Source organism: Miscanthus floridulus, chromosome 6 (genome assembly GCF_019320115.1).
Source record: "Miscanthus floridulus cultivar M001 chromosome 6, ASM1932011v1, whole genome shotgun sequence".
NCBI lineage: Eukaryota > Viridiplantae > Streptophyta > Magnoliopsida > Poales > Poaceae > Miscanthus > Miscanthus floridulus.
The window spans coordinates 136,968,893-136,990,772 of NC_089585.1; the positions used below are offsets into that span (position 1 = coordinate 136,968,893).

At 41.5% G+C, this 21,880-nt stretch overlaps 1 protein-coding gene and 2 pseudogenes across 1 annotated transcript; 2 read left to right on the forward strand and 1 right to left on the reverse strand.

Moving 5' to 3' along the window:
- Positions 1-1,711: 1,711 nt before the first annotated feature.
- On the reverse strand, positions 1,712-3,062 carry LOC136459803 (esterase PIR7B-like). The gene is made up of 2 exons (XM_066459650.1): positions 2,423-3,062; positions 1,712-2,317 (listed from the first exon to the last, which is right to left on the reverse strand). The coding sequence occupies exons 1-2, from the start codon at positions 2,915-2,917 to the stop codon at positions 1,847-1,849; spliced, it is 966 nt and encodes a 321-aa protein (XP_066315747.1). The 5' UTR covers positions 2,918-3,062; the 3' UTR covers positions 1,712-1,846.
- Positions 3,063-10,735: 7,673 nt separating this feature from the next.
- Positions 10,736-14,305, forward strand: LOC136459804 (uncharacterized; annotated as a pseudogene).
- Positions 14,306-16,374: 2,069 nt separating this feature from the next.
- LOC136461320 (uncharacterized) lies at positions 16,375-19,182 on the forward strand (annotated as a pseudogene).
- The last annotated feature ends 2,698 nt before the right edge of the window (positions 19,183-21,880 follow it).

Consider the following 21,880-nt stretch of genomic DNA (forward strand, 5'->3'; position numbering starts at 1 on the left):
TCCCGCGGGCGTGACAATATGGTTCTGTCGTGCCACCGGGAGTGGTGTGACAAGACTGAAACTTTGAAAAATCATAACTCTTTAATACGACGTTGGATGAAGATGAAATTTATATGAAAATTATAACCCTCAATGAGTTCTACAACTTTCTAGTTTTGAGTTTTTTCATTTGAAGAAGTTACGATGCTTAAAAAAATAATATAAAATTTTAGGAGCATAATAATCACGGACAAGGGTTGTCACATTAGAAAAATAATATATTTTTTTATGTTATCAAATGAAGATACTTTTTACATCAAAGTTGTAGCTCTCAGTTAGATCTGCAACTTTATGGTTTTCAGTTTTTACATCTGAGGTCGTTAAGATGCATGAAAAAATAATATAATATTTCAGCAACTTAATAATCGCATACTAGCGTTTGTCGGATTAGAAAAATAATATCGTTTTTGCATGTTGTTAAATGTAGATACATTTTATATCAAAGTTATAGTTCTTAATGAGATCTACAAGTTTTATTTAAAAAGTATTTTTATGCGACATCAAATAAGAAATATATGATTTTTCTAAAAAGATAAGCTTTGAGAAATGATTAATATATGCTATTAAATTTTGTATTATTTTTTTGGGTATCTTAACTATCTCAAATGAAAGACCTCAAAATTAAAAAGTTGTTGATCTCATAATTTGCTACAAGTTTAGTATAAAAAGAATATTCATTTGACATAAAACATGAAAAAATTATAATTTTAGTAAAACGACAAGACCTAGCGCATAATTATTATGCTGCTGAAATTTTATATTATTTTCCGTGCATCTTAACAACCTCAAATGTAAAAACTGAAAATTATAAAGTTGGAGATGTCGTTGAGAGCTACAACTTTGATATAAAAAGTACCTTCATTTGACAACATACAAAAAAAGATATTATTTTTCTAATGTGACAAGTACTAGTGTGCGATTATTATGGTTATGAAATTTTATATTAATTTTGTGCATCTTAACGTTCTCAAATGAAAAAACTCAAAACTAGAAAGTTGTAGATCTCGTCGAGAGCTACAATTTGCATATAAATTTCATCTTCGTCCGACGTCATATTAAAGAGTTATGATTTTTCAAAGTTTTAGTCTTGTCACGCCATTCTTGGTGGCGCGACAGAACAATTTCTACATCGGAAACGTCGTCCAACGTGGCTTATCATATCACGCCAACGCATGTGGCGCGACAGCGTTATTTGGTCACGTCAGCTCCACTGGTGCGACCGATTAGATCAAAAAATTGTTTTTGGAGCAGTTATTATTAAAATATTGAATAAAACGTGATTAAAATATAAAAATTCTCCGTTGATCAGGCGACGCCGCTTCTTCCCCGTTTAGATGGATATGGAGATGGAGGGTTGTAGGTGGTGATGGCGTTGGGGAGAGTCGGATGGGAAAAAAAGACACGCAGGAGGGAGTTGATGAGAGAAATTTTTTTCCCGTACAGAAAAAACATAGAGAACGGAGCTCCCTACGCACCCTGGAAGAGGGGCTAAAGGAACTGATTTGAGGGCCTTCATAAAATACGGACTTAGTTTGAGACGCGTTAGGTCAAGGTTTTTTTCTCTCTAGCCTAAAAAATAGAGTAGCGACTCATGCTACGAGAAAAACCGATCGAGAATTTGCAAGAGAGAAGGCAATGGCCATAAACTTGTAATTCGAAGGAAACGCAAGTATTTAATTTACTCATAATATAGCAGTGTTTACTGACAATTTGACATACATAGGTACTTGTCTACTGCACGTAATTTTCGGGAAAAAAACATTAGTCTACTAGTACACGCGCAAGAATAGTCGTCGTCATCATATTCTTAGTCGTATCTGCTGGCTATGTCCACAAGGACGTCGCAAAATTCCCTTGGCTTGGAGTTCATGACGGCATGGTCGGCGCCGGCGATCTCCTGCACCTCCGTGCCGGGGTTCGTGGCCTCTATCCAGCGCTGCACCTCCTCGGTGCTGGTGCTGGAGCCATGGGCGGCCTTGGCGACCACGAACACCTTCTTGACCGACCCGTAGTTGGCGGCCGTGAGCAGCGCCTCGTCCTTCATCACCGGGTCGTCCATGAACTGGTTGCCGGGCCTCACCAGCAGCTTCGCCAGGGTCAGGTCCTCCGCGGGGCTCTCCTTGTAGCACTTCTCCAAGAACTTTGGACCCATCACGATCGCTGTCCCTTGCTGCCCGCCGGCATCTTCACTGCCGATGCCGATGCCGGTGCCGGTGCCGGTGATGGCCACCATTTGGCAGTCCATGAGCAGCCCTTTAGAAGCAGCTTTTTTCATGAACTGCAAGCATTCATCACAACAAAAATTTCAACTTTGACATGAGCTGATCATGGTAGAGGCGCATATATATACTTGTGAAATAATGGCTGGTGCGTGCGTGTGTACCCCCTCGGTGCCAACGCCGATGTGTTTGCCGACCCACGGCAGCGCGGCGTCCACGAACACGGCGGCGGCGACCTTGCGCGGGAACCTCTCCATGGCGAGCGCGAGGCTGGCGCCGCCGTGGCTGTGGCCGACGAGGACCAGCCTGTCGCCGTCGGGGGCCGCGGCGACCGCGTCCAGCAGCGGGCGCGAGTAGTCCTCGAAGGAGCGCACCTCGTGGAGGCGCGCCGGGTGCGCGCCCGACGCCGCAAGGTCCAGCGCCGTCACGCGGTGGCCGGCGGATTCGAGCGCGGTGGCCACCTTGTACCAGCTCCACGCGCCGAGGCAGAGGCCGTGCACCAGAACGAAGTGCTTGCCGCCGCCGCCGGCCTCCATGGCGCACTTCGCGTTGGCGTAGAGTACTGCAGAGTTTCCGATCAATTGGTCTTGTGCCGCCTGCAGGGCCTTCTGTTTATACAGAGGCACGGCGCTAATTGCCACACTCTGCTTTTTTATCATCAGTCATCACCTTCTGCTGCAAGAAAACAAGTGTTGATCAATTCTTGGCAGATGGTTTGCGTTTACTGGATAAGAGAACAATTCTGTTATGAGTTGATGATGCTTGAATTAATTAATTGAGGATCGAGATTCGCTTATCCATGTCAATTCTATAATATTATCAAGTCTATTCTTAACTTTGACTGATTTTATAAAAACAATATGAGTACTAATGATGGATGTTTGGTTGCTAATCACACTTTGCTACTCTTCACCTTAGACTAGTTTAATCAAATTGTCAAATGTTTAGTTCTCAAATAATTTGTGACAAGATTGTTTTAGATTTACATGTCATATAGTGAAAAAGTGTGGCAATATTCATTTAGCCATGACACTTCTTCAAATCAGTTTTGTTATGTGGAGGGGCGACTCGCCCCTGCGTGCCTACAACCTTTTCGGTCCTGCAGTTCTCCTGCCGCTGCCAGGACATTACCAACCGTCATGCTGTGGCAATACCCCGAAACTTCCTTCCCTCCCCTACTCTCTCCTTTCTTTCTCCTGTGTTTTGTGCGGCCTTCTTGCCATGGGATATGGAGCTCGAACGGTGGTTCCTTCTTGGCCATCGGCGAGTCAGCGGCTTGGTTGTGTTTTGCTGTTCACGGCCACATGCACCTAGCTGACGTCTTTGGTGACCAATGTAGCCTGCGGGGCTGCCTGACTGGTGTCTCCAAGATCGGATCCGGTCCCCTCTCCCTCAACAGAGCTTTTTTTTTTTCAAGATAATAGAAAGTTTCCGGCTTCAGTCTTCTTTGAAGAAGAAGCATCAATCCAAACTTATTACAGTAGCACATCCATAATTAAAACTTATTACAGGTTCAGAACTAAAGTCCAAGACGATAAATGAAAGACCATCCATGCGATGCGAAGAACTCCATGGCTCTCGATTATAGTAGCTTGCAAGCGTTAAGAATGTGTTTCTTGCCGTCATCCGAGCGCTGCAATAGAGCCCAAAACTGTAACCAGTGTGCCCCCTGAAAAGAACCTGCAAATTTTTTTGGGTGGCCTTTATCAAAAACCACATCATTCCTTGTGATCCATATTGCCCAGCAAAACGCCGCAGCCCCGTCAATAAAAGATGATTATGGTTGGAACCTCCTAGCTTAGACCAACTATTAAAAAGATGGTTCGTGTTCCTTGAAGAATTAATGCCAAACAAAACAAACACAGCACGCCAAAGAAAACTGGCATAATGGCAATAAAAAAACAAGTGTTGGATAGTTTCAGGTGTGCTACAAAAATAACAAGCCTTAGTGCCATTCAAATTCCTTTTAGCAAGATTGTCTTTTGTGAGTATCACCCTCTTCTTTAAGAACCAAAGAAAAATCTTAATCTTCAAGGGCACTTTCATATGCCAAATTTCCTAGGTAACCTTAATTCCGTTATTGACTAGGTATTTATACATGGATTTAACAAAAAACAAGCCATTATTATTTAAGTTCCAGATGAAAGTATCCTGACCCTCATTTAAGTTAATAAAAGCAACTCTCGCAACTAGACTTTGCCATTCCAATAGCTTGTTCCCAACTAATGCCCTTTTAAAAGACACATTGAAAGGGGTGGAATTAGGTACATCAGCCACTCTCCCTCAACAGAGCTAAGCACTGGTGGTGTGGCGATGCAACCGCTTTATGTTGCTCTCCTTGGCTAGTTTTAGCCTTTGGCAAAAAATTAAGTCCTTCTCATCACTGACTTAAACCCACGACCTATACTACTTAGCAATAACATATCCTTACCACTGCACCACACACTCAGTTGTGAGTATATATATAGGATTCTACATTTTTATAGATGTTTCATAATCTTGTATTGAATAATTTGGCTACTAAATAAACTCAAAAGAAAAAAATTCAACTATAAAGTTTTAATCTTGTCAAGCACTACAACTTTAGTATACGATGTGTCTCCATCCCAAATTGTTTGAAAAAAAATCAAAAATCTGGATATCAAAATATGTGAATTTAAAAACAAATATTTGAGGCGCTTAAAAACTTTAATAAAAAGCCTATCAACAACAAACATGTAGATTAGATCGGCCACTACGTTTTTAGTATTAGTTATGTGAACATTTAAGGTTGTTAGAATTTCTCAATTTGGAATTTGAAAATCTATGAACTTAAAACACATATTTAACACTCTAAATGACTTTAAATAAAAAAAATTAAATACAAAGTTATAGATTGCGTTGTGCACTACAACTTTAGTATAGACCATGTCAACATCCGAGATTATTTGAAAATTTTAAACTTGAAATTCTAAAAACTTAAAACAATATTTTGGACTCTAAGTTTCAAATAGAAAACTTGTCAACCATAAAGTTGCAGATTACGCCAAAAGCTACAATTTTAATGTAAAGTATGTTTTCTTTCAAGCTCATATGAAAAAGTTATGAATTATTTTTTATAAAACTATTTTTTTACAGACAAACATCTTAAGTTGTCGTCTCTATTAATCGATTTTAGAGGCTGACGCTTAGGATGTCCAACTATTAATAACGATTTTCAGAGGCGGGCATTTGTCTGGAGGCTGTCTGGCCATTTTACGAATGCGGTCTCTTGATGTCTGCCTCTATATCATAGAGGCTGACTCTTAAAATCATTTTTGTGGTAGTGGGTGATCAAGTCCCCTTTCTCCTTGATGTTTGCACAAGTTTCTAATCGGCGAGTATTCACTATTATTTTCTTTGCTCTACCATCATCCGTGATCCTTGATTGCATTGTCTCCCCTCTCTTGGATCTTCTTGCTGTCCTTTTGTCGGTCCTCCATCATTTGAGGTTATTTCTCCTCTAAATGAGCGTTGGCGGACGTCGATTGGATCTCGGATATGCTTTAAAGTCAATGTAATCGTTATCTGTCATACTCGACTCAGAAACTTATACGCTTGTAAAGTGAAGGTCAGAGTAGAGGCAATCGACGGACGGTGGTGTTAGCTGTGAACAACGATATGTCCTTGTCATGGGAGATTTTTTCCCCTCCTATGTGTGGTGTGGTTGTACACTTGTCCTCCACTAGTCCACTCTCTCGTGTGCTTTCTACGCTGTATCCTTTTGAATAGCAATTCATACTGATACGGGCTTAACAGAAGACAAGGAAGATGCTTGTGTGGGCAAAAGAAAAAAAGGCAGGGCACCAACTTGCCAGTCAAGTTTGGTTTTTGCTTGGGGATCTCGGTCGCAAACACGCGTGGTTTGACTGCGCTCCAAATTGTACACGTGCGAATAATCTCAACAGGAGATGAACTACTATTGTGGCTTGATGATTACATTTTTACAATTGATGGTATAGTGGTAGTTTTTTTTAACCGGTCTTGAAGATCGTTTTTTTACCGTTTGCAGAAATCTTTTTTAGTAGTGCGGCACGCGGCTCGCAGGAATGGAACATTCGCATACATATCGCAGGTCAGCCCATCTTGCCGAGCAAGTCCGTTGCTTTCCCTGTCGACCAGGAAATAATAATAAAGCAGGGTCATGGTTTGCCGTGCAGTGCTAGCACAGTGACCTCAAGAACAGTCGTCCGTCCTTGGTATTTGTAGTAGTTAGTCCTCGCTTGCTAACTTGGTCCCGAAGCATTTCCATTTTGTAGCTGCACACGAGCGCGCGTTGGCCACAACTATATATATATATAAACCCGTCCGCGGCCATAGCTAGTACATCCATCGTCAGCACACAGACTTGACGAAAAACTGTTCTGCTCATATACTTTTCAGCCGATTTGTACTTATTTCGGCTTATTCTTTCTCACAGAAACACTATTAAATCAGTCGAAATCAGCCGAAATACTACCAGCAGAGCAGAGCAGGGCGTAGCTGATAGTTCATCCCTCGAGTGAAGCGAGAAGATGGAACCTGGAGCCGATTTCTGGTCGTCCGTGGGTTCGTGGTTTTGCTCTACTACTACGGCAGCGGGCTCCGGTAGGCGCACCGGGAGTGATGGGGCGGCCGGAATTGCTGCAGCGGCTCAACATTTCTCCAGCGTCAATAATACTGTTAAGTTCTGTTAAATAGGATGAGTAGTGGTAGCATGTAAGATGTCGGGCTAAGAACCGGATTCTGGTTGTATAACTGTAAGAAATTGCGGTGAGACCACCTTCCTGTTTAATAATAATCGGTTGTCCAGCCTAGTCTGACGCAACTGCGTAATCCTTCTCAATGAAACTCCTCACTCGTCGGTAATTCCACGCCAGTAGTACTGGAAAATCGTACTTAAATTATGAATTACCTAATCGAGAAAAGTGAATTACCTAGAATTATTCACTTCATATAGGTATTAAGCTCCGTCAGGTATATTTGGGCCCTGATTAAATCAGTGGGCCTAGTTATTAGTCCAACGAAAAATTATGTGAAAGTTCATGCAAGATTTAGGCGACTAAAGTTTAGTTCTATGTTGTTTGGATATGTAGAGTTATAGACTGTTGAGACCGGTTGACAACTAGTTGAGGAAGATTAAAAATTAGTCTATCTTTTAGTTAACCCTTTTGGATGTTCTAACTAAACTTTAGGTTTAGGTAATGAAATTTTAGTCCAGTGATCCAGATAAGCCTCTGATCAGCCATGTCAGCAACCTTGACTTCACGTGTGAGACGGTTTGAGAAAGTAGGTAACCATGCATGATTGCTATATAGCGTTATATACAGTAGCTAGGACTTGGAACGTGGTACAGTATGATAATTTTTTTTTACAATACTGATAATATCGTCAAAGGGCATGCTTGGGCTGGTAAGATTCGAAGTGGATCAACATGCCATGGATGTACTTGTACTAAGAAAAATGATCGTTGTGCCGTGCTTAATTAGAGTCACTGCCTCAATGCAAGTCTCTCATTTTTTTTTCTTTTCGAATCTTAGCACGACGCAGACATTTATACTTACTCGTACACTCATGAACACACGTACACACTATCTACCCCTATGTACATTCAGTTTTGTAATAAGTTTATGGTTTATATGTCTCAATTTGCCATGTTATCTACCCTCTCTCTCTATATATATATACATTTAATAGTGTGATAAGTTTATGTCTCAATTTGCCATGTTGTCTACCCTATATATATACATTTAATATTGTGATAGTTTACATCTCAATTTGCCATGCTCATGGCTAATATACACGTAACAAACAACAAGACACTAGTTGAAACCCTTTCTTATCATGTCAAACTTGTCACGCGCTGTTGGCTCCTCTTTTCCAAATCCGCATCCCCTTATAAGATGTGTTACGTTGGCCACATCCGGCTGAACGAGCCACTCACTTGGTCAAAAAAAAAAAAAAAGATTGAACGAGCCACAATAATAGTAGCTGTCGTTTGACACACAAGAATGCTCTACAGCGGAACAATATATATATATATATATATATATATATATATATATATATATATATATATATATATATATATATATATATATATATATATATATATATAGTTCTATATATAGGGAGAGGCTATTCAGTAGCCGGCTACAAAATAAGTTATTCTGTAGCCACCTCCATTTACGATAATTTTATATACTAAGTTACGATAAAGTTAATACATATTTACAATAGTTGGGTTACTATAACACAAGGAGATATTTACCATAACGTTATAGTATACCACTTAGTAAGGAGTTACTATAATCTCGTAAATTAACATAGTAATTATCGTAGCTCAAAGTGGCTACAAAATAAGTTATTTTGTAGCCAGCTACATATATATAAGAGATCTTTTAAAATGGTTGGGAAAGTACCTTGATATCTCCAGGTACTTTCATTTTTTCTAATTTTTAGCTAACTAATTGAGGAAGATTATTTATATAATGAAATTTAGATTATAAAGGGTATACTGGTAATTGAGGATGTGCTCTTTTTCAGACTAGATAGAATCCTCTCGTGGGTTTTTGTTTTTCCTCGGTTTGGCTCCTTCGTGACACGCCTTCCGCTCGGCATCCGACGCCGCTGCCCCGAACTCCCGATAGGTCATCGCCGCCGGCGTCGCCAGGCCCTAGTCGCTGCCGCTAACCCCCACGGGGCAGGGCTCTACTTGGCGATGGCAGCTCTACAGGATCTGCACCACGGAGCTGCTCAGTGCGTGCCCTGCGTCCGCTCGTTCAGCTATGTTTTCTAACTTTCTCTGATGATGTTTTCAGGACTCAACCCTATGGCATTTATCTCGCACATTCCGCCTTTGAAGGGGGCAACTATTGCGTATGGCGAGAGAAGTATGAGTTGGCACTTGCGTTGTCCCAGAATGACCTAGCACTTACCTCTCCGTGTCCTACTGAGCTAGTGGACCCGGTGAGGGCAGAGAATGAAACTGATGCTGATTTCACTGCTCGGCAGCGAGATCATGCAGAAGTGAGAATGAAATACGATCTTGATCGTAAGAAGTGAGACATTTCGAACCGCAAGTGTTTGATGGTGGCTAAGTCCACTATTTCAGATACAATAAGGGGATCAATCCCAGATTGTGACACCGCCAACAAGTATCTCAAGAAACTGGAGAGTCAATTTACTGGCTCTTCAAAGGCTTATGCAAGCACCCTGATCAAGAAATTATTCAATGAGAAATACTCTGGTGGAGGGATAAGAGAGCACATAGTGAAGATGAGCAACACGGCATCCAAGCTCAAGCCAATGGATTTGCGGCTCAAAGATGAGTTCCTGATTCATTTGATTTTTGCTTCTTTGCCTAAAGAGTATGAATCTTTTGTTGTTAATTACAATATGCAGCCCGATAAATGGGACATTGAGAAGCTCATTGCCATGTGTGTGCAAGAAGAGGAGAGGCTTAAAAGCTCGCATGGTGACTCTGCTAACCATGTGAAGGACTATAAAAAGAACTTTAACAAGAATGCCAAACCTCATGGGAAAGCCCCTCAGAATGATCATCATCAGAAGAACAACAATATCCAAGTTGACAAGGATCAATGCAAATGGTGCAAGAAATATGGACGTCGTTAACCTTGTAATCTATGATGAAATTTTTGTGACGATTTCTGAGAACGTCGTTAATTGTCACAATCTATGACGATTTACATTTTCCCGTCACGAATCTGTCAGAGTGGATATGAGGCCCATAATATAGTGACGTTTTATCAGTTTCGTCAAAGCGGCCCAAAACCTGTGACGTTATGATGAATTCGTCACGAATTGTTCCAAAACCTACGACGTAATAATAAATTCGTCACAAATTGTTCCAAAATCTGTGACGTTCTAATAAATTCGTCGCCATTTTCAGTCCACGTCATCACGTCACGTCGCCGCTCCGCCACGTCAGCCGCACCGCCACGTATCCCGGCTACACATCGCTGCTCCGCCACGTCAGCACGCTCAGCTTGGGCTGCTAGGCCTGCACGCTCGGCTTGGGCCTGCTTGCACGCTTGGGCCGCTGCTGCTCGGCTTGGGCCTGCAGGCCTGCGGGTTAATGGCAAAAAAAAATTGTTGCGACCAGAAATCGAACCCGAGACCTCACGGACGAACGAAACCTGCCTTACCACTAGGCTACTAGTTCATTTGCGTTTTGGTATTGGACTATTTCATTTTATACACAGAGAGTTGCGGCCGAGCTAAAATAGCTAAAGCAGATGGATCGAGAGATTCACATGCGTCGCGCTGTGCCGTCCCTGACTCCTCCTGCGCCGCGCCGTCCCCGCCTCCACCTGCGGCGCGCCACGCCGTCCCCGCATCCTGCTGCGCCATTGTTGAGTGTCCACAGTATGTATGTGCCGGCCGCCATTGTTGAGTGTTTCTTTCGACTTGGTGTAGATGTACTTGTTCATTTTGGTTGCTGTGCTATGGATGAACAGATGGATCGAACTTGGGTGCATAGAAAATTGTTTTCCCCTGAATACATTGCTGGTGTGAAAGAATTTATGAGCTTCGTTCACAGAAAATTCAGTGAGAATGTTGAAATTTTGTGCCCATGTGGTAGATGCCTTAATCAGAAATACATGAATCAGGCTGGAGTGAAGAAGCACATATTGATGAATGGAATGGACAGTACTTACACTCGATGGATTCATCATGGAGAGAACTTGGATGTAGATGTTATTGATGATCCTATTCATGTGCATGATGTAGAAGATTGTTCCCTACATGATGTAGAACTAACAGAGGATGACAATTATGGTGTTGATCCTTTAGAAGCGGTTTTAGGAGACCTGCACACTGCAGAAGAACAAACAAGACATGATGGACAAATTGACGAAGGTAATGCAGACCATCAGGATCAAGATTCATTTTTCAAAATGGCCATGAGAGAGGCAAAGCGTCAGCTTTATCCTGGTTGTGCCAAATTTTCAAGGTTCTCCTTTGTGGTGAGGCTCCTTCATATGAAGTCATTATATAGGATAAGCAATTCTGCTTTTTCTATAGTAATGAAGCTATTGGCTGAGGCGTTCCCGGAATGCAATACACTCCCAAAATCATATAATGATGCAAAGAGTCTTCTTAAAGAATTAGGTCTCGGATATGAATCAATACATGTGTGCTACAATAATTGTGTGCTGTTCAGAAAGAAATATGCCAATTATGATAATTGCTCTGTTTGTGGTCTCTCAAGATGGAAAGATGCAGAAAGGAAGAAGATACCTCAGAAAGTGTTGCGGTATTTTCCATTGGCACCTAGGTTAAAAAGAATGTTTGCAACCAAAGAAGCATCAGAAGAAGCACAATGGCACAAGTTAAAGCGGCAACCCAATGAGACGGAAATGAGGCACCCAGCTGACGGCGAGGCATGGCAACATTTCGACCGAGTATATCCAGATTTTGCAAAAGATCCAAGAAACCTTAGACTTGGACTTGCTACTGATGGGTTCAATCCTTTTTCAGAACAGAACTCAAGATACAGCATGTGGCCTGTACTTGTTGTGCCATACAACCTTCCACCCTGGGCATGCATGCAGGAGTCAAACTTCATGATGGCTTTGCTTATTCCAGGACCTAAATCACCTGGGAAGGACTTTGATGTATTTTTAGAGCCTCTTATAGAAGATTTACTTGAACTTTGGAAGGGTGTGCGTACTTATGATGCTAATACTCGCCAAACATTTAGCCTTCGTGCTGCAGTTCTGTGGTGCATCCATGACTACCCAGCTTTGAGTACTCTTTCAGGGCGTACCACGAAAGGCTATTTTGCATGTACTCATTGTGACAAGCACCCTCTTTCATACAGCCTAAGGAGCAAAATTGGGTATATTGGGCACTTTCGATTCCTTCCAAAAGGACATCGTTTGCGGAGAAACAATGAGTTTGCTGCTCTTCATGAAAGCAATGACCAACCAGGTCAATTCTCTATAGAAGAGCTGCTGGCTGAACTGGAGAAAGTTAAAGATGTTACACCTAGGAAGAGGGAGCGTTCTGACATGGAAGGGGGTCATGTGCGACGAATTTGGAGCCGGATGGTTAGTTTATGGAAGTTACCATATTGGAAAATTTTGAAGTTGAGACATAATCTTGATGTTATGCATATTGAGAAAAACATATGTGAGGCCCTCATTGGGACAATTCTGAACATAGCTGGGAAGACAAAGGATACAACTAAAGCCAGGCTTGATTTGAAAGATTTGGGAATTAGAAAGGAGCTACATTTTAGAGAGGATGGTGAGATGCCTCGTGCTCGATATACCTTGTCCACAAAACAAAAGGAGGCCTTTTGTAAATTTTTGAATGAGGTGAAGTTTCCAGATGGATTTGCTTCCAATATCTCAAGATGTGTAAATGCTGATGGAACCAAGGTACAAGGGTTAAAAACACATGATTGTCACATTATTTTGCAAAGAATCTTACCTGTTGCCATTAGAGGATTTTTGGACAAGGACATTTATGAAGCAATAGCTGAGTTAGGGAAGTTTTTCAGGGAACTGTGCAGCAGAACACTTAAGAAAGATTTATTGGTTGAAATGAAGAAAGAGATCCCTATTGTTTTGGTGAAGCTTGAGAAAATTTTCCCCCCTGCTTTCTTTGATGTCATGATGCACCTTGCTATCCATTTACCTGATGAGGCATTACTCCGAGGTCCTGTGCAATATGGTTGGATGTACCCAATTGAAAGGCGGTTGTACACTTTGAAGCGCTATGTGAGGAATAGGGCATGACCAGAAGGCTCAATTGCCGAGGCATATATTGCTGACGAATGCCTGACATTTTGCTCTAAATACATGGATGATGTTGAAACAAGATTTAATCGGGAACCGAGGAATTTAGGTTTTTCTAATGAAGAGGCATACAATGTTGACGTTTTTGGGCATGGAGTTCATTTTACTTCCGCATCTGAACTGAAATACGATGAAAATGACTTTGATCAAATGGTGTGGTATGTGCTTAACAATTGTAGTCAAGTTGAGAAATTTGTCAAGTAAGTTGTAATTATTGTCTTTATTTTTTTGCCACCTTTGTGTTACACATATGGTAACTTCTCTTTTTTTTTTGCAAAATGTTCAGAGATGAATTAGAGAGAGAAGGGGTGGCCAACATTGAAAAAACGATTCAGCTCAGATTTCAGGCTTGGTTCAGGAATCATGTTAGTTTACATCCACATATTTCAGCTAAGATTTAATGCTTTTTTTCCTGAAATGCTGATGTGTATGTGTTGCATGTGCCAGATCATGAGGTTGCGGGATACTAATCAAGAAGAGGTGGATGACGATATCTTTTCCTTGGCATGTGGTCCTGATTTTAGAGTCGGGAAATACACCTCATGCATAGTGAATGGTGTGAGGTTTAACACTGTTGATCGTGACAAGAATAAGAAAACACAGAACAGTGGAGTAATGACAGAAGGTACACACAATGGTCAGTTCATTGATTTTTTTGGAACCTTGAGAGAGATAATTTAGTTAGAATATAATTTTGCTGAAAGGACAGTAGTTTTGTTTAAATGTGATTGGTTTAAACTTGATGGGAAGAGGACTGAACTTCAATATGATGGCTTCTTTAAAAGCATCAATGTTGGAAGTCTATGGTATAAGGACGATTCTTTAATCTTGGCCACTCAAGCTAGGAAGGTCTTTTATTTGACAGATACAAAGTTGGGTAAAAATTGGCAAGTTGTGCAGACATATGACCATAGGCATCTTTACAATGTAAAGGAAACCGAGTCCGCACAATATAATGTTGCTGTATATCAAGAGGACGAATGTTGTGATGAGGACGGAAGGAGAGAATCAGTGATAGACATGGCATATGATATTCCTTTGAATAGAAATGGTGAACAAGGCCCTATCTTTGAAGCTGGTGAAATTGCTCGATGGGTTCAAGAAAGTGACAAAGGCGGGAATCACACTGATGCTGAAGAGGAAGAAGATGACACAATTTTCGAGTATTGTAGCGATGATGAAGGAGCTGCTACAATTGATGTTGACAGTGATGATGAATAGCTACTACCAATTCATTGTATTTTTTGTTATGAACATTGTATATTTGTTGTATGAACACTAAATATTGTATCTTGTTGTATGAACACTAAATCTGTCATGATAAATGTTGTAACTGATGTTTTAGCCTAGGTTGTGGATTTTTGAAGCTGATGAACTATCTTTGAAGCTGGTGAACTAAATCTGTCAGTTCACCTATCATGTGGCAACACCGGGTTGGTTGAGTTCCTTGAACATGTAAAGTGCTACTTCAATCTTAAAGTATGAGTTGAGTTACTATGAACTATGTGAGAGTTGTCTACATTTGTGAACAATGTATGCTCCAACTTTATCAAAATAGTTATTTTTGTTACAAGCTTAATTATAAACCTAAAATATGTTGCCACGTCAATATTTAGAATTTTTAGAACAAATGTAGATAGTATTGTAATTACTACGTACGTGACAAGTTGGAGATAAAAGTTTGAATTGTCTCCTGAAGACAACATAAGTTGTCTCCATCTCCAATCCATGGTCTCCAATGGAATTTATAAAAAGTTTTTGTGCAAATTTTCGAATCTTATTGGAGGGACAAATAGTTGAACTTAGGATTACTTTCAATTAGAGCATAGAAATTCAATTAAATGATGGAAAAGTACCAAATCTATTGACAAATTATTCAAACTCCTACATGAGAACTTATATTTGTTGCCTGCTACATGAGATAAAAGTTTTTCGATGAAATTATGGAAACAAATTGAAGCTAAATTTGAATGCAAAGTGGGAAGCTAAATTGCGTAAAATGAAGCTAAATTATGTAAATTCCTGGCAAGAGGGCCTCTTCTCCCGGCCATGGGCTGAATTCAGTCGGACCAATGCCACCAGCCCCAAATTTTTCGCACAGTGAATTCACGCTAATACCCTCCTATTCCAAAAATCCCACTACATTCATTAGGGTATATCTGTAATCTCCTCAAATCACCCGCGGTGCCCTAATTCCAAACCTATCTCCTTCTCTCTCCCACCACCCACAAACCAATCTCCCAGCTTCTCTCTCCCCTCAGTCGGCGCGCATCGTCTCCTACGTAGCCGGCGCGCCCCCATCTCCCAGCTTCTCTCTCCCACCGCCTACCTACGCCGCAGCGCCCCCATCTCCTCCTCCTCCATCGAGGGACGCACGCCTCCATTGTCCCCCATCTCGTCCTCCGCCGACCGCCGAGGGCCTCCCCCATCTCCTCCTCCGCCGATCGCCGAGGGCCGCGCGCCTCCGCCTCCACCGAGGGCAACCCTAACCCTAGCCGCCACCAAGCCATGCCGACGAAGGGTCATCCGAAGAAAACAAAAGCACTTGGGACGCCAGGTATATGTGCTCATGTCCACGTTGGTTGCTCATGTCCTCGTTGGTTAATTACCTGTAGTTCTTACTACTTCTGTTCATCACACATGTTTGCTAGTCGCTTCTTTCATGTCACCAATTGTTTAGTATCATGTTGCCTCTAGTTATTTACTGGTTTCATTATTTGTGATTGTAAACTTGTTTAGTATCATGCTATTTACTTGTTACCTGTAGTTATTTACTACTATTATGTCCACGTTGGTGTTGCTCATGTCCTCGTTGGTTACCTGTAGTTATTTACTGGTTTAATTATGTGTGATTGTTTAGTTTATCATGACTGCTCCATATACAGTTTACCATGACTGCTTCATATGTAATTACCTAGCTAACTCTTTATTTTACCCAAATGCTCACTTCCACACCTGTAAAACATTCATGTGAAGTATCAAGCTTAACTTTCACAATCGATGCCATGTCCTTGAGATCTTAATGTACAAATGTTTTGAATTTGGTATGAAACCTGTGCTCGTTCTGTTAGTATTCTGAATCTCAATGTTGTGAGTTCAAATATGTCAATTAGTTTAAATCAGAATGTTCTGTTAGTGCTATAGATATATGTCAATGAGTGCTGCAATATTTTTATTCTGTTGCATACTAAGTTTACAAAGGGTTGGTCACTGATCATTTTTTTCTCTTGTTACATTGCACCTTCGTAGCACCGCTCCATCCGTACGAAGAGTTGTGGCTCCAACAATGCATGAGGAACAGTGCAAAGCTGCAGCAACTTGGTCTTATTCCTTCCAATCCCTTTTGTGGAAGCACAACACCAAATTCTCAAGACAAGAACAAGACAAAACAGAGAAATAGAGAAGATTCTGAATCTAACTATGAACCAGATTCAGTTGATGATGACATTGCTAAGGTGAGAATTCTTCCATCTTGTCAGGGCTTATGTTGTTGTCTTTTTGTTAATGCAATATAATTATCTCGAAATTCTATTCACTAATCAATGCTCCCATTTCTACAAGGGCTCAGATGCAACACCTACTAGAGTCAAGTTTCGCTCTCGTAAGAGAGTGTATGCATCAGTTGCCCCAACTACTACAAGTCCAAAGTCAAACAAAACCTTTTCCTAGCCTGATGCAAGTGTTGAACCAAGTGACATCCATGTGGCACCTCCACAGGCTAGTCTTGCACCAAGTGACATTCATGTGGCACCTCCATCACACCCTGATGTGAGCCAAGCTGTTGATGCTCAAGGTTAGTTCTACTACCTTTTTTTCATTCTCCAATGCCTCTGATTTCCTGTCGAATGCAATCTTACTCCTTTTCTGCTATTTTTTATATGATGGAGCTAATGCCATTCTGCCAGGTGGTGGTCACAACAATTTGCCCAATGAAGGTGAGCCTTTCAAACTATCATTCAAATGTCTTTGATTGCATGATGAATGTGTTCTTACTAACTGTCATTTTTAGATGCTTTTGGCTTGTATGATGACAACAACACCATGGATGACACAACTGATGCCATTGCCCAACCTGTTGGTGGCAACCCAAGCACCAATGAAGGTGTTTGTTCCTCTACCATGTTATTCCATATTCAATATTGCATTACAACTTTGGTTGGTGTATGTTAATTGCATTTTCAATGATCATCTACAACCAGGACGACAAGAGCGAAGGAAGCGAGGAGTTAATATGGGACATGGTCTCCACAGGATCAACCGGTCTCATCGGGGCAAGCTGCCAATTGTCATACCAGAAGGAAATATCAGGCCCTTGGTACCTCTTGTTGCTGCAAAGTTTGCAAGTGAATGCAACATTGCAGTCAGGAACCATGTACCTGTGCTCACGCATTGGAAGAAGTACAAGAAACGCCCAGCAGTGATTGATATTTTTTTGGGAATACTTCGTGTAAGTACATTCTCCAAGGCCTTTCTCCATCTCCCTGTTTTGAACCATGCATGCATACTACCCTGCTGCCTAGTAAATAAAAATACGCACTATTTCTTACATATGTCCTTCCATCTGAATAGGCAAAGTTCGACATTGACACAAATGATGATGTGGTTAAACATGGTTGCCTTGAAATGATGAAGTCTGCAGTTCGCCAACAACGACACAAGCTGAAGCAACAATTTTTTGATCATATTCCACTCCATTTGGTTCCAAAAACTTCTCCTGTGAAATCAACAAGTAATGAAGATTGGATTGAGCTTGTGGAATTATGGAAGACTCCCAAAAAATGGTATGTTTTGCCCAAAAATGAACTCTTGCTCTCTACATTATACTTTGCCACTTCTCTAACATGTATTCTGTATGAGATGTAGGTGGCATGTTAGAAGAACAAAGACAACCGAGGCAACGTTTCTTTACATCAAACAACCGGCTCCCGTAGCTACCCAGTTTTTGTAGAAAATTTGGTAAGTTAGCAATGTTGATGTTTTGCCATGTTAACTACATTTCCATTGTCATGTTGTTGTCATGTCTTAGAAAATTGTGATGAGTTCAGATCAGATCCACACTTGTGAAACATTCGTGTTAAGTATCAAGCATAACTTTACAATCTGTGCCTTGATATCTTAAATGTGTCAACGAGTTTAAATCTAGTTGTAGCATAACTTTACAATCTGCGCAGACCTGATTTCATGCTATCTTGGGCCCATTTTTTGTATGCTGAGCTTGTAGCACTAGTAGCACTTGTAGCACTTTTCTGTATGCTGAGCTTGTAGCACTTGTAGCTCCATTTGACTGCCCAGATCTGATTTCATGCTATCTTGGGCATATTTTCTAATATGAATGCCTGTAAATGGAATGCTGGTTCTGTACTTCATAAATTATATGTTTAGCTGTTAATTTCTGACCGTATTGGTCTCTTTCAAGTATTTGTTTTGTCAAGTGTTTCCATTCACATCCATCTTTCTGACCATAAATGATAACTGAATGCTCCATGGGTTGCTTACTACAGCAAGTAAATGATAACTGAATGTTCCTTTGAAATGTCATAATTTCAGGGAAATGAGTGTGAGGATGAGGATCAGGAACCTGATGCATTTGATTTGTTCAAATTGTGCCACTACAGCAAGAAAAAGAAAGGCTTCGAACCTGCTGTCCAACCAGTTATTGTAAGTCTGTTCACTAATGGTGTCATTTTTTTGGATAATTCCAAGTGCCTCGTGATCCTGAATCATATTTTCTACTTGATTGATAGACTGAAATGGAAAGCCAGATGGTTGCGCAACCACAAGAAGGTGAACAACCCAAGTCTAGGGCTCAGGTTGTAGCTGATGTGCTTTAGCGTAACAACAAAAAGAGCATGTTTCTTCAGAATGTGGGGATGCAGACTAAGCGACCAAGGTTGACTGCACAACTGGAAACAGAGAAGAGGGACAATGTTGAGCTTCGATTGATTGTCAGCAACCAGCGCGCACAAGTGGAAGACCTGTCAAAACAACTACTAGAAAATGAGCAGATAAGGATAAGAGACAAAGAAGAGATGAGCAAAAAGCAAGCTAAGTTGGAGGCCAAGTTTGAGTTATTTTTGGGTCAAAATCGAGCTGGCTAACTGTTGGGGCTGTTTGTTTATGCTTTTGATAGCTGGATTTTGGTTTTTTGGTCGCTGTTGTTTTTTTGGGTCAAAATCATAACTGTTACTGGTTGTTTGGGCTGATTGGTTGATATTACTGTTACTAGTTGGTTTGGCTGAATCATTACTGTAATTTTCCGTTGAATGGTTGATATAATATTATTGTGATATGTGGGCTGAAATATTGATTGTCATATGTGGGCTGAAATGGTGATTTTGATGTGGGCTGAAATGGTGATTTTGATGTGGGCTCAAATTGTATTTAGTGGGCTCTAGCTTGTTTTGTGGGTTCCATATGTGGGCTGAAAATTGGCCCAATTTAGTAAATGCCACGTCATCAGCCATGTCACCTGCCTCGTCATCACGAATGCCGCGTCAGCTGCCACGTCAGACGCCACGTCACCGGCCATGTCATCACGAATGACACGTCACCTGCCACGTCAGCTTCCACGTCAGGCGCCACGTCATCACGAATAACACGTCAGCTGCCACGTCACCTGTCACGTCATCGCGAATGACACATCACTTGCCACGTCAGCGTCTAGCTCAGCTTCCACGTCATCATACACATCAAATCGCCATCCACGTGGACAACAATCTATGACGTTTATTTTCGTCACAAAACAATGGACTTGGGCTGGGCTGCACGGGCCTGAGGATGATTTGTGACAGTTTAAAATCGTCATAGATTGTGCTGATCTGTGACGAAAACGAAGAAAACGTCACGAGCGTTAATCTGTGACGCTCAATACATGACGTTATAAAAAATCGTCATAGATGCAGTTTTATGGCGGTTTTTTAGCAATCTGTGACAATTTTGGTCCGTCACAAATGACAAGGTTTCTTGTAGTGCTATGTGTGGTGTGGTTGTACATTTGTCCTCCACTAGTCCACTCTCTCGTGTGCTTTCTACGCTGTATCCTTTTGAATAGCAATTCATACTGATACGGGCTTAACAAAAGACAAGGAAGATGCTTGTGTGGTCAAAAGAAAAAAAGGCAGGGCACCAACTTGCCAGTCAAGTTTGGTTTTTGCTTGGGGATCTCGGTCGCAAACACGCGTGGTTTGACTGCGCTCCAAATTGTACACGTGCGAATAATCTCAACAGGAGATGAACTACTATTGTGGCTTGATGATTACATTTTTACAATTGATGGTATAGTGGTAGTTTTTTTAACCGGTCTTTTCATCGTTTTTTACCGTTTGCAGAAATCTTTTTTTAGGCTGCGTTCGGGTTTTGCAGCCTGTTCGTTTGGCTGTGGCTTGTCGTAAACGATCGTAAATTTTCAGCCGGAACAGTATTTTTCTCTCACACAAATCAGCCAGCAGTACTTCTTCTCGAACCAGCAACGATACGAACCAGCCAACCGAACAAACTGTTGGTGGCCTGGAATCATTCTAACCGGAATTCCTTCCGTAATTTATATAGCTGCCTTCACCGGGAACTATTCCGGTCGAGAACCACCCCTAACCGAACGGGCCCTTAGTAGTGCGGCACGCGGCTCGCAGGAATGGAACATTCCCATGCATATCGCAGGTCAGCCCATCTTGCCAAGCAAGGCCTTGTTTAGATTGTCTCAAAATTCAAGTTTTTTTACTCTCTCTCCATCACATCAATTTTTGGACGCATGCATGGAGCATTAAATGTAGGTAAAAAAATAACTAATTACACAGTTTGGTTGTAAATCACGAGACGAATCTTTTGTGCCTAGTTAGTCCATGATCGGACAAAGTTTGTCAAATACAAGTGAAACGTGCTACAGTGTCCAAATTGCAAAAATTTACAATCTAAACCAGGCCCAAGTCCGTTGCTTTCCCTGTCGACCAGGAAATAATAATAAAGCAGGGTCATGGTTTGCCGTGCAGTGCTAGCACAGTGACCTCACTTCAAGACCAAGAACAGTCGTCCGTCCTTGGTATTTGTAGTAGTTAGTCCTCGCTTGCTAACTTGGTCCCGAAGCATTTCCATTTTGTAGCTGCACACGAGCGCGCGTTGTGTAGCTGATAGTTCATCCCTCGAGTAAAGCGATTTCTGGTCGTCCGTGGCGTCGTGGTTTTGCTCTACTACTACGGCAGCGGTCTCCGGTAGGCGCACCGGGAGTGATGGGGCGGCCGGAATTGCTGCAGCGGCTCAACACCGGCGCACCGGGAGTGATGGGGCGGCCGGAATTGCTGCAGCGGCTCAACATTTCTCCAGCGTCAATAATACTGTTAAGTTCTGTTAAATAGGATGAGTAGTGGTAGCATGTAAGATGTCGGACTAAGAACCGGATTCTGGTTGTATAACTGTAAGAAATTGCGGTGACCACCTTCCTGTTTAATAATAATCGGTTGTCCAGCCTAGTCTGCCTTGACAATCTGACGCAACTGCGTAATCCTTCTTAATGAAACCCCTCACTCGTCCGTAATTCCACGTCAGTAGTACTGGAAAATCGTACTTAAATTAAGAATTACCTATTCGAGAAAAGTGAATTACCTAGAATTATTCACTTCATATAGGTATTAAGCTCCGTCAGGTATATTTGGGCCCTGATTAAATCAGTGGGCCTAGTTATTAGTCCAACGAAAAATTATGTGAAAGTTCATGCAAGATTTAGGCGACTAAAGTTTAGTTCTATGCTGTTTGGATATGTAGAGTTATAGACTGTTGAGACCGGTTGACAACTAGTTGAGGAAG

Coding starts and splice junctions, on each gene's coding strand:
- LOC136459803 (XM_066459650.1), bottom strand. CDS start 2,917: ATGATAAAAAAGCAGAGTGTGGCAATTAGCGCCGTGCCTCTGTATAAA. Junction 2,318..2,422: donor TCGGCGTTGGCACCGAGGGG/GTACACACGCAC, acceptor GAATGCTTGCAG/TTCATGAAAAAAGCTGCTTC.